At 44.1% G+C, this 13,582-nt stretch overlaps 1 protein-coding gene across 1 annotated transcript; it reads right to left on the bottom strand.

Moving 5' to 3' along the window:
* Positions 1-620: 620 nt before the first annotated feature.
* Positions 621-13,098, bottom strand: LOC311367286 (TBC1 domain family member 10A-like). The gene is made up of 9 exons (XM_084486100.1): positions 12,529-13,098; positions 9,804-9,903; positions 8,419-8,526; positions 6,890-6,996; positions 6,412-6,526; positions 5,350-5,415; positions 4,415-4,604; positions 3,336-3,490; positions 621-2,685 (listed from the first exon to the last, which is right to left on the bottom strand). Exons 1-9 carry the CDS (start codon positions 12,705-12,707, stop codon positions 2,263-2,265), a joined length of 1,443 nt encoding a protein of 480 aa, XP_084342226.1. The 5' UTR covers positions 12,708-13,098; the 3' UTR covers positions 621-2,262.
* Positions 13,099-13,582: the final 484 nt, after the last annotated feature.

The following is a 13,582-nucleotide window of genomic DNA, read 5'->3' as shown; positions in this document are numbered from 1 at the left end:
CCGTTTACAAATGTATGGGAAATACGGGAAATACGGGACTGCATGAAATCAGAGAGAGGACTCCTCTTCCCGGTGATGGGTCTTTCAGAAACACAAGTGCATGAATAATTGTTCTTTTAAACTCACTGTTGAATTGTGTGTCCAACAGGTCCATTCAAAACGATACAATAATCTTCATTTCTAACTACCTACATTTTGAACACAAGTTATATTAAATTGGTGAATGACAAAATCAAAAATATTGGGAAGGTTTGACTTGAAGACTGTAGTTCTTTTGTTCCTGAAGAGGGGCCAGTAGTCACCCCCCCCCCCCCCCCCCCCCTTTCACCACGCTAAGGGACACACAGTCTCACATGGCCCCTCTGAGGGTTGGTGTGTGTTGGGTGGGAATTCGTCTCTATTTGAGATGCAAATTCCTGTGTGAGCTGAAAGAGCCGGGGAAACAGGTGTGTGTGTGTGTGTGTGTGTGTGTGTGTGTGTGTGTGTGTGTGTGTGTGTCTGCAGAGGCGTGTTGAATGATAACACATAGGGGAATTAAGCTGGTGGAGTTGTGGTGTTGAACTGATCCATATGGTTCTCCTGGTATCAAACACAAGGTGAGCCCACATCCTGGATTGGTTTCTGGATTTTGACAAATTTAATTCTTGAAAAATTGAGATTTTGGTACAAAAAAAAGTCTGTAGTTTCAGCATTGGCTAGCATTGGATGTACAAAGTAGGAGAGAATTACACATACAAAAAATGTGCAGATATAAATAATCTCGAAGTGAATGCTAAATTTCTCTTTGTAAAATCACCAAAACAGTGTCAGTTAAAGTCCTCCATCAGAACACCTGTGTGGCTGTGTTGCCGTACAAAGAGTCATTGGTTTCGATTCATATAGAACAAGCGGTTTACGTTTTTAAATATCTTAAGAAGCACAAGGGAGCCCTCTATGGGTCACCCTGGTGGGCTGCTACTGCTACTTCTACGAGGAAATAATAAACAGTATAACGCAACAAACCAAAAGACATTGCGCTCATGATTGTTAAATCCCATAATCCATTTTATCCAACAAAAGTTGACCTGCATTCAGCAAATTATATAAGAGACACAATCTAACATATGGCATAATACATCAACCTCTTTCCATCCATAAATGATTGGCAAAGAAATAAAATCCTATCTCAATGGATAACAAATGTGTACAGGTGGTCTGTGATCTTCACAGTGTGTTTAAATAATAAAACATGAAAAATGATGTCACATAAAAAGTTTGAATAACTGTGCTCCCAACATTTTTCAAATCTACGCACGTATATATTGTTTAAAACCAATTTCAGGACATTTTGTTGCACAGCAACATTTAGTGCAAATATACATTATAATTATAATACATAATAACAGAATCATTATTTATTACTATATTATAATATGATCATTATAAAATGATTGATTTGAAGTCTTCAAAACAAATATACATTATTGTTATTATAATAATACATAATGATAAGTCATTTTGTATTACTATAATATAAACATTACCGTATAAAGTGATTATTTGAAGACTTTACTAAAATGATCCTTCATGAGCCTTTCAGTCTTATACAATTCAAGATATCTCCAAATACATTAAAGAATGTGACAATATCCTGAGGATGGCACTTGACATGGTTGTACAGCAGGTAACAACAATAATATTCTAATTTTTTTCTGAATAATTTGGACTTTCCTTCAAAAATTGATCAAGTATTTCCGTCCTCCCACAACTATTTTATTTAGTTAGTGTTCTTCAATAGTGTGTATCCAAACTTTCATTAACAAAATCACGTCATCATCATCATCATGTACACTTTTAACCCAAATTAAAAATCTATATGAATAACAGAACAAAAATGAAGCAGCCAAAGCTTTGGTGGTAAAACTGATAGCATCTTAAAACATGATGCTGTGCGTTAGCATCGCTCCCATTGGTGGAAACCACTTCATTCAGCAAGACGCTACGTGTTAGCATCGCTCCCTTTGGTGGAAGGCTCATCATACAGCAAGACGCTACCAGTTAGCATCGCTCCCATTGGTGCAAGCTTCATCATACAGCAAGACGCAGCGCGTTAGCCTCCCTCTCATTGGTGGAAGCCTCATAATTCAGCACGACGCTACCAGTTAGCATGGCTCCCGTTGGCGGAAGCCTCGCGAGAAGCTACGAGTTAGCGTCCCTCTGATTGGTGGAAGCCTTGTCATACAGCGGGGCGCTACGAGTTAGCCTCCTTCCCATCGGTGGAGCCTACAGGTAGGAGTCGTGCTCCTCGCTGCTCAGGCTCTCCCTGGAGGCCTGCCGGGAGTCGTCCTTCAGGGGCCGCGAGGGGTCGTGGGGCGCCGACGGAGGGACGGGCTGCGCTCCTTTCTCCTCCTTGTTCTTCTTCTTCTTCTTGTTCTTCTTCCCCCCCTTCCCTCCGGCCGGCTCCTCCCCCGAGCTGCCGGAGGGCGGGGCGGCCGTCGGCGGCGGCGCGGGGGGGGTCTCCACCAGGATGGTGGGGTTCTGCTGGAGGTCCTGGCGCCGGGGGGGCTCGGCGGTGATGATGGCCCGGGCGCCGTGCATCCGGCCGGGGGAGCGGCAGCGCAGCTCCCCCCGGCTCTCCTCCCAGCGCCGCCGCTGGGACACGTGCTCCCGCTCGATGTCCCGCTCCGACACGGGGGACTCCACCACCTGGGCGGGGGGGGGGGGGGGGGGGGGGGGGGGAGGAAGGGAGGTGGGGATGGAGGGAGGGGTAGGGAGGAGGGGAGGGAGAGAGGGAGGGAGGGGATGAAGAGTTTCAGTAAACAATTCAAGTTGGTAAGATCAGAAGGTTTGAACGTCTCCAACTTGAACGATCTAAAGGGGAAGGGAGTGAACCCCAGCGGCCGCAGCCCAGCCGGTACTGACCGTACCTCACCTGTACCTCCACTGTGCCCGAAATGTGCTTCACCTGTACCTTCTCTATACTGGCTGTACCTGCCCTGTATTTACTGTACCTGCCCTGTACTTACTGTACATCACCTGTACTAACTGCACACCCTACAACTACACAGGGCTAGGGTGCAACCTGTACTTAAGTAAGATGCCAAGACCCAACCTGCTTATCGAGAGAATCACTGCAGGTCGCTTTGAATAAGAGTCTGCTAAATACATCTAAATGTCAAATAAAGATAAAGATAGGTGGACTACTATAATCCAAAAAAAAAACACAAAGAAATACCCATAATCAATTTGTTACACCTTCTACACATGAGAAGATCCCGTGGAGATAGTCAGACCATCACATGTGGTTAGTGAATAAGGTGTGTGTCCAGGGATGTGCTCCGGACACGTCTCCCTACCTCCCTGACCAGGAAGCCCTCCTCCATGTAGGCCGGCTGCAGGGCCTTCAGCAGCTCCATGGTCTCGTACAGACCCTGGCTCTTCTTCAGCTTCTCCTGGGACCCCAGCATGCACTTGAGCAGGACCAGGCCCACACGGAAGATGATCTTCACCCCTGGGAGCGGAGGGACACAAGAGGGCGTCGGGACAGCGGCGGTCGCGAGTTAATGTGGTTATGTTTCTCATGCTTAACGTGGAAAAAGAAAGAGGCGTATAGAGTTGAGTGGAGCAGAGTAGAGCAGCAGAGCTGAGTAGAGTAGTCTAGAATAGAGTAGTAAAGAGTAGTAGTAAAGAGTAGCAGTAAAGAGTAGTAGTAAAGAGTAGAGTAGATCAGCAGAGTAGAGCAGTATAGAGAAGCATAGAGTACGGTAGTATAGAACAGAGTGGAGCGCAGTAGTGTAGAGTAGAGCAGCAGAGTAGAGTAGTATAGAGAAGCATAGAGTAGAGTAGAGCAGCAGAGCTGAGTAGAATAGTATCAAGCAGAGTACTGTGTAGGGTATAGTAGCATAGAGCGCAGTAGTATAGAGTAGAGTAGTATAGAGCAGAGTAGAGCCCAGTAGTATAGAGCGCAGTAGTATGGAGTAGAGTAGAGCGCAGTAGTATAGAGTAGAGTAGAGTGCAGTAGAGTAGAGTAGTATAGAGCACAGTAGTATAGAAGTAGAGTAGAGCCCAGTAGTATAGAGTAGAGTAGTATAGAGTCGAGTAGTATAGAGTCGAGTAGAGCACAGTAGTATAGAGTAGAGTAGTATAGAGTAGTATAGAGTGCAGTAGTATAGAGTAGAGTAGTATAGAGTCGAGTAGTATAGAGTCGAGTAGAGCACAGTAGTATAGAGTAGAGTAGTATAGAGTAGTATAGAGTGCAGTAGTATAGAGTAGAGTAGTATAGAGTCGAGTAGAGCACAGTAGTATAGAGTAGAGTAGTATAGAGTGCAGTAGTATAGAGTAGAGTAGTATAGAGTGCAGTAGTATAGAGTAGATTAGAGCAGCAGAGCAGTATAGAGCGGTGTAGATGAGCATAGAGGTGAGCAGCAGCGCTCACCCTCACACAGGAACATGTCCCAGACGCGCAGCACCGAGGCCCAGGGCAGCGTCCGGGAGAAGGCGCACATGAACCACTCCGTCATGTAGAGGATGGGCTCCAGCTTATGCTTCTTCAGGTGGCGGTGGGCCACGGGGGACACCTTCTTCAGCAGGGAGAACAGGATCTCCCCGTCCAACTGGATGGCCTCCTGGGGGCGGGGGGGGGGCGGAGGACAAAGAGAAGAGGAACCGGTGTGAGAGGTAGAAGAAGACGATCAGAACTACAGTCCGTTGGGATTGTTTCATCCAGCTGTATGATTGTCTCTAGCTGTATCACTGGCTCACATAAAGGGAAATTTGTGCGTTTCATGATGATTACAATAGGCCAATACTGTGGACGATGTACATGTCATATAACAAGCTGTGACCTGGAAGACTTGTCTTCAAGTTTCAAGTACACAAGTATGCCTCTTCTCTATGTGAGAGGAGAGGAGCTGGTGCCCTCTGGTGGCTACAATGTGTATTTCTACCTCAAAAGGCAATCCTATTGCAATTTGTTTCCTGGATCACTCTTTAATTGGTTTCTTAGATTACTTCGGTCAAATTTCGTAACAATCTGAAAAGAAATACATTATAATATATAACCACTTTGTCATGTAGAATACATTGGCACGCGAACACCTCTGACTCTTAACATCAAACTCGTATCATAAAAACAGACATTGTTTTCCTCCGTTTAGACACCCATTTAACAACTTTATCTTTAGTATCTCCTGCTGAACCCGTGTGTAATGTCCTTGCGTAGCACTGTCAATGTGTAATCTAACTTTGAGTCGTCTGACTACCGCAGGGCATTCCTTGGGTATCTGTGACTTTGAACCCGGGCCGGTCTCCTCAGGGACAACAACATGATTTCTGTGGTGGAGTTGTTCCCCTTGTGGAGGGAGGCCTTACCAGTCCTTTGCTGTAGTACCCTGGCAGGTACTTCTCACAGATCTGCACCAGGCCCCAGAAGGCATCCTGTGGTAAAACAGGAAGCAGCTCTTTAAAACCCTAACCGGAACGTAACCGAGTGCGTTCTGCAGTTCAGTGGGTTCATGTTAGCCAGCAGCTGGTACATGCTGAGTACAGTGACATGTGACTAGCAGTTCATTAACCAAAAACACAACAGATATAGTATACCTATAGGGTATAGAAATATACAAAAGTATATCAATAGTATAAATATATATATATCTCTATAAAGATAAAGATCTACTTAGGCCTGGGCGATATGGCTGAAAGACATTTTACGATATAACTTGATCATATTGATCGATATCGACATCTAACTATTGATAATTTTAATGACCTAAAAAGCTAAAAACTCCTAATATGACCTTCTTCATTGATAAATACTCCAATGTTGATACAACAATGAAAAACACTCAAATATTGTAAATAAGTATGGAACCATGTTTGTGTAACAAACCCAGCTTCTAGATTTGGTGGTCCAGTCTCTTATCGATATATATTGAACATGTTTTATATTGATATTGATCAAAAGTCTATCACGATACGATAATTTATTGTTTTATTGCCCAGGCCTAGATATACTATCTAAAGCAGCGGCCCTCAAAATGTTTGGACACATCAATTTGAACACTGGAAAACCTCAAAAGTGCTCGTGGCCCCCAAGTAATATGGGCGCTAAACATTGCGCTCTCAGAGGAGGTTTATTTGAACAATCATATGCATTCTCAAACATACAATACAGTAAAACATCAAAAGAGGCAAGTTAAAAATAACCTTATATTCATGGTCCTTTCGCATAGCGTAAGTAATGGTATCTAGTAAGCGCTGTCTGCAGGGCGCACATAAAACGGAAAATAAACGTGATCTAGAACAATCTATAGATCTGCAGGCATTGTGTGTGTGTGTGTGTGTGTGTGTGTGTGTGTGTGTGTGTGTGTGTGTGTGTGTGTGTGTGTGTGTGTGTGTGTGTGTGTGTGTGTGTGTGTGTGTGTGTGTGTGTACCTCAGCTGGCATGTGCATGAGGAGCACGGCGGCGATGGGGGCCTGCGCCTGGCAGTAGCCCTCCTCCGGGCGGTGCAGGGTGTAGGCCTTCAGTACCCGGAACAGATCCTGCTGCCTGCACACGCACGCACGCACGCATGCACGCACGCACAAACACATTGGTTTTTGTTCCAGTTTTTAAAGAAACTCTCTGCAGTACTTTATACTTTATAATCCCGGGATGAATATTCATGATATCTTCGGGAGGAGTTTCCTTCAGGGGTACCGCAGGCTCCTGCTGTTTAGAATATGAATGATGTGGAATAGAAACACCAGCCTTGTGCTTCTCACACCACTGCCATCGTTCATAACGCTGTACACAACACGATCCACTTTATTTGTTCACCCAGAGAAGAGAGTGCTTCCCCAAAGCGGGTACTTCCGTCGATAGAAAGCCGTATTTGAGAACAACGTGCGTGGTAGGGTTGGTTCTCCTCACCCGTGACCGCCTCTCGCCACAAACATCTCGTGGAAGGGGAACTGTCGATGCAGGTCCCTCTCGATCACGTCCACCCATTTGGGATCGCCCGGCTGGCTGTCCAGATCCTGAGAACAAACACACACACAGAGATGTTGGGGGTAGAAAGTAGTGATGGGTCGTTTTACTCTTTAACATGAACGAACCGACCTGATTCCCCGTTTCAGTTCGCTCTCGTTCGTATCGTTCCTTCTCCGAGACTCGACTCCCAGCTCCACCCGCTAGTCGCTGACACTGACACTGACTCGCGAGTCGCTGTTTATTCACTGACTGTGTTAAGCGGTGAAGACTCGAGGACTGAGAAGTCACGAGAGCCAGCCGGGCAACAACATTCAGATTCCGAACATGAAGTGCTCCTCAACTGAAAGGAACTTAATTAATGTTGTGTTGATTGATGACCGTTTGCACCATTGCACGATCGTGATTCGTTTGAGAATGAGAACGAGAGAGGAGCTGAGTCTGACCGACTCAGCTGAGAACTGTGCATTCATGATTCGTTTGAATGAGAACGAGAGAGGAGCTGAGTCTGACCGACTCACCTGAGAACCATGATTCACCGCTACCGGAAACGCGACTGAACGAATGAACAAAAAAACGATTTGAACGATTCTTATTGGCGAACTGAAAGACGCAAACTGATTCAAGCAAATGAATCATGAAATCCATCACTAGTAGAAAGTATAAATGTGCCGTGTTTAGACTTGATGGAAAAGGAAATGAAGGTGGCACAGTGGTTAGCACTGCTGCCTCGTAGTGGTCCTGGGATCTCTCTGGGGGCTGCCCATAAGCAAGCACTTTACCTGGGTTAACACTCCTGCCCTGCCCATGAGCAAGGCACTACACCTGCTTGAACACTACTGCCCTACCCATGAGCAAGACTCATGGGTAGGGCAGGGACTTCCCAGGTGACACTATGGGGGCAATTCTACTGGCTCCTAGCATGTTTAAATGAAGAGATTGAATTTTCCCATGGGGATTAATAAAAATATATGTTTATTATTTATTATTATATATATTGTGGTTTTTTTTGTGGGTGCAGACAAACATGTGCACTGCATTCACACTCACACTAAATCCCCAGTTTAAATGGCGCTGTATTGCAGTTTTTTCTGTTACTACTTCAGTTTAATTATTGATTTTTTTTCTAAAGCTGTGCAATGTTCTTAGGAAATCATTTGACAGAAAGCATTCAGACCATGTCCCCCCCTCAGGAACTAACCGGCTGACCTAGTTTCAGTTTGATGTGTCTACCACACCCATCTCTCACTAAAAAGAGTCACTGCACCCTGTGTGAACTACAAAACACACAATGGTGGCTCGACGTGGAGATGGAGATAACTAACTATATGTATGTTACCAACTATCTCTCTACTAACAATATGTGAAATAGGAATAAATAAGCCATTTTCAGGGACCATGCAACCTTATACTAAATGTTTTACTGACCTGGAATGTGACCTCACCACAACCTGCCTAAGCACTTTACTGACCTGGAACTTTCCCCTGTTCTGCTCTCTCTTCACCTTCCCTCCACACAGGTAGAGCCACGCCCGGCCCCTCAGAGAGGGTGGGACTCCCTTCTGGCACCGCAGCTTCACCTGCCAATCAAACACAACACAGCTTCAACAGAGACACACTTTGAGGAAAGAGGAAGCAAACACTTACAATAGATTAGTGTCACATCAGCTGTAATTACAGGTTTTGAATATTGTACATATACAGTAACAACTATGCCCGTAGGCTGGAGAATATAATAATAACTATTGTTGTTGGAATGAGTTGAGGGTGAGACACAGGAGTGCTTACAACAGCTCTACATTCGACCTCGTTCCAACTCTACATTGCAGTGTGATCTCTGCGAGCGGCGGTTCTTGGTGTGCTTTACTCTACTTTCACCCTTTACTTTTATTTGAAAAACAAAAAGCAACATATGAACAAATCAATTACAAAAAAATTGCTTTGATTGTGCCTCGTTTTTATTTGTATCTCCATGGTAAACCTGCTTACAATTAGTGCGATATGTTCCAACATTGAAGGGGAAGTGTGAGGGTTAGTAAATGGAGGGGTATGGTTAGTAATGGAGCGTTTCCACCGGCAGGTGCGGGTTGGTACGGTGTGCAAAGGTGCGGCACGGTTCGCGTTTCCACTGCCAAAAGTGAGCGTGGTCCGGACTGAGCCGTGATGAGCCGTACTCGTCTCGCAGTACTCCTCCGTCCTCCTACTGAGACGTCTGAAAGGGTGCCAACAAGTTTGAGCTCCACACGCCGTTCGTTGATTGGTCGACAGAATCGTCACTACCGTGTGACAGGGCGATAATAACAAACAAACACAGTACCGGCGAGGTATTTCTGGACAACGGCGAAAGCTTCGTTTATTGAAGAAAATGTTGCGCAAAAGTTTGACATCCTTCTTGGACGTCCTACATTGTTGCTCTTTGTTCATTGTGTCACGTTCTTCTTTTTCCTTGGATTTGTTAGCAGGCTACACTGTGTCGGGCTGCTATGAGATCACAATGCTGACGTAGCTGCCGTGGCTATCGCCATCCGGCTTAAACCCTGCCCTACCATAAGGGTACTGTTGGCGCCGGAAACGCGAGCCGTAACTGAGCTGCTGCAAACTGCACCTTGACTATTCTACCAAGCCGCTTGGAAAACAAGGCATTAATGGAGGGATATGGTTAGTTAATTGAGGGATATGGTTAGTTAATGAAGGGATATGGTTAGTTAACGAAGGGTTAGGGTTGGCCCTAGTTAACATAGGGTTAGTAAATAAATAGTGAGGGTTAGTTAACAGAGGGTTAATAGAGAGTAAGGGATGGTGAATCGAGGGTTAGGGTTAGTTAATAGAGAATCAGGGTGAGGGTTAGTTAACTGACCTTCTTGTGCTTCTTGGCCATCCATTTGTCCCAGTGGTTGAGCATGTCCAGCCACTTGGCCTCCCGCTGCCTCAGAACCTCTGCAGGAACGTCCTCCGTTCTGGGGGTCAGAGGTCACCAGGGGTCAACATCCTAACACATCTGTCACATGCTGCGAAAGCGCAAATGATGTCTACACTGGGACAGAACTATTTTATTATGATCACTTTAATCATTAATCACAGTTGCTCCAATAGTGTATGCTCTTGCAGGTGGCTTTGTTAGAAGCATAGTGTGCTGAACGACTGAATGTAAATGTAATTTCACCTTCTTTAGAACGGATGCTTGTTCTCTGTGTTTTTCTGTTTGTGTACTTTGTGTTTATCTGTGCAAAAAACACAGAGCAAGCTGGATCCATTGGTTCTCTAAAGCAGAACTTTGGACTGTTTTATTGGTCAACGTCCACATAGTGAAGCCTCTTACTGTACCAGAGACAAGTCTCATATAGGAGACTATTACTGTACCAGACACTAACTCTCATATAGGTGACTATTACTGTTCTAGACACTAACTCTGATATAGGAGACTATTACTGTACTAGAGTAACTCTAAGCTTGAATTACACTGTGGTTTTGTTGTAGAGCAATACAACCATAAACCTGGTGTGGTCTCAGTGTACAGTGAAAACACAAAGCAGGCCTAGAGATATTTCTAAGAATCATGAGCAACTCCATAACAAAAAGGTATGCACAACAGATTACTGTGTGTGTGTGTGTGTGTGTGTGTGTGTGTGTGTGTGTGTGTGTGTGTGTGTGTGTGTGTGTGTGTGTGTGTGTGTGTGTGTGTGTGTGTGTGTGTGTGTGTGTGTGTGTGTGTGTGTGTGTGTGTGTGTGTGTGTGTGTGTGTGTGTGTGTGTGTGTGTGTGTGCGCGCGTGTGCAGAATGTACAATACCAATCCTTCACCCCACCCATAGAAAGCACACACATGTATCTCCTCTCAAAGCCGTTAGGGACACAAAGGGTTAGAGGACTAAAGGACGAAGCACAACAATGCATCTCATCTCATGGCAACAAGGCATGAGGACTCAAGGGAAGACGGAGGGGTGATTCGAGAAGAGCTGTGAGGTGTGGCGCGCTCCACACTCTTAATCACGTCCCGGTATTAATTACTAATTATTATTATTAGAGATCCTGTCGTAAACGTAGAGGACGGGGCCAAGATGGCTGACGTCTTCCCTCTTAACACAGGAAATCTAGTGTGGGACAAAGCAGTGGAAACAGCCGGTGAAGAGCAGGAGGGGAACAACAGGAAGCCACGAGGGGAACTTCCCCGGGTTCTGGCTCTTTATCATCGTGCAGGATGATCTGAACAATATCACGCAAGGGGGGTATAGGCCAAGTTCAAATAAGACCCGCTCCAACAAGAGACACAGAGAGAGACAGACACACGCGTGCACGCACATCATGCATGGTTCCAGAGGTGGATTATGTGTCATTATCATTGTGATACATTAGTTATGACTTAATCTCAAGTTGCTGAGCAGAGTAAGAAGATGTTGCAAAGAATATTTTGTCTTTGTCTTGCTTCATTTGGGCATTTGGGGTTTCTCAACTATTACGAATGATCGAAACGTCAATATTTACTTTTACTATAACATAATACAGCATAACATATTTTTCCCCTGACTCTGAAGATACTGAAATGCTCTATTGCTACTATGCAAGACCAATCAAGCCCACAGAAACCCTAATGCGTTCATACATCTCAGGAGAACACTGGAAAGGACGTGTTGACTGTTACTCTGGTCTGAGGCCGATTCAATTCTTCAGACAGAAAATGTCCTTCCTTAGTAACCCTAACTCTGCCAATACACTCCAACCTGATACACAGGTCAGGTGGCCTTACTAACCCTAACCCTATACACATCACTTAAATCCTTACTAACCCTAACCCTATACAAATCTGCTCCATTGTCCCACAGTAGATATCTGCAGATAATATCAGCCACACAAATCATCTTGTTTTTACAATAACATTTAAAGGACAGATAGTTTTGTGCCTACACAGTACACATGGCCCACTGTTATCTGGGATCCAGCAGTCCTACTGTATGGTCGGATTTGTGACGCTAGGCCTACAGTAATCTGGGTTCCATCCGTCCTACCGTGTAGTCAGATTTATGAGACTAGGCCTACAGTAATCTGGGATCCAGCAGTACTACTATGTATTCTGAATATTGAGACTGGGCCTAAATCTAAAGGGTTCAAATGATGTTGAAACCAAAGCAACAGAACCGTTTTGACAGAATAACATAGCATGACATTTTATTAAGTTACAACCTCATGGTATAGACATTCTAGAATACCACACTTTGGTTGGCATTAACCTCAAACAATTATTTATTTGTGGATAAGGGTGATGTCAGTTTAATCAAATCAAATTATGATAGGACATAGGCCAAACATTTGAATCTTGGACTGCTCTTGCTGGCTCATTACATCACTCATTAAGCAGCCCTGCCTATTCCATGCTTACCCTATATATATATATATATATATATATATATATATATATATATATATATATATATATATATATATATATATATTTACACAAGTAATCACGGAAGTCCATTATCATGGGGAGGAATATGACGGTTCCTGTAAATGACAGCAGGCTTACTCAGTTTAATTAAACCTAAAAAATAAATAAAGTTGAATTGTTTTATTTATAAATACCACTTACGATTGTCCAGAATATTGCTGTGCACCCCCCATGAAGCCATACTTGTCGGTCTGTAGCTCCTGGGGGTCAGCAGAGTCAGGTCCAGACTCTGCTGGTCCAGACTCTGCTGTCAGGTCCTTCTCGCTGCCCGGTGGGAAACTTCTGCTGGCCAGTCCATTGCTTTGCTCGATCCTCGCCATTAACAACCATTAAGATGAACATGGGCTAGAAGTGACGTGTGTTGACGATTAGTAGGATTGGGATGTCCTGTGTCACTGCTCATTAGAATAACGAGCTATGGTTAGTTAACTAGTCCCAACTCCTCCGGCTAACTAGCATTGCTACAGCTGTCTTGACGTCCTAACAACACTATAGCTAGCGCATAAGCTACCTTAATAGTAACATACAGTCGGCGGTGGTGGAGGTGAAAGACTATAATGTCCGCAGCCGCTTCGTGTTCAATGGCTAACCTGCTAGCATCACATCGCAGTCAGCTGACACACGCACCTTTCTCCTAAACCTCCTTGGTCAGAAACATGGCTGTCCGTATGTTACATTCATCTTTACGTGTATACTTATGGCTACTTGCTAAGCTAATAAATAAAGCATCCACAGCAGTCACACTGCTGCCGCCTGCTGGTGACAAACAAAAGTGTTACCTTATAATTGGCATCGCCACCGTCGCCACATCGCTACTTTGAATACCATCGGTATTCGGCATAATCTCAATTCATTGCAGAATAATCTATCTATAGGTAATTAATCAACTTAATAGCTAATGATCTTTGGCTATTAAGTCGATTTTTCCCAAATACAAATTTAAATCTCAGACACACCATGTAGTAATTTATTGATGTTATTGAGCATACGTGATAGGTCTACACATATATATATGTAATATATTTTTTTAAAGTTTAAATTACCAAATCACCATTGAAATATGTAGCTTAAACTTGTCATATGTACTACTAGTAAAATTATTACGATTGGTCACGTTTCTATAACATTCTATAAAATATGAATATGAAAGGTTGCGTAACAACCCAATATAAATTCTCATAATAAAGGATTTAAA

The sequence above is a fragment of the Micromesistius poutassou genome (assembly GCF_964030765.1).
Source record: "Micromesistius poutassou genome assembly, chromosome: 22".
NCBI lineage: Eukaryota > Metazoa > Chordata > Actinopteri > Gadiformes > Gadidae > Micromesistius > Micromesistius poutassou.
The sequence above is the reverse complement of the archived record's forward strand: the minus strand, read 5'-3'. Positions and strand labels throughout refer to the sequence as shown.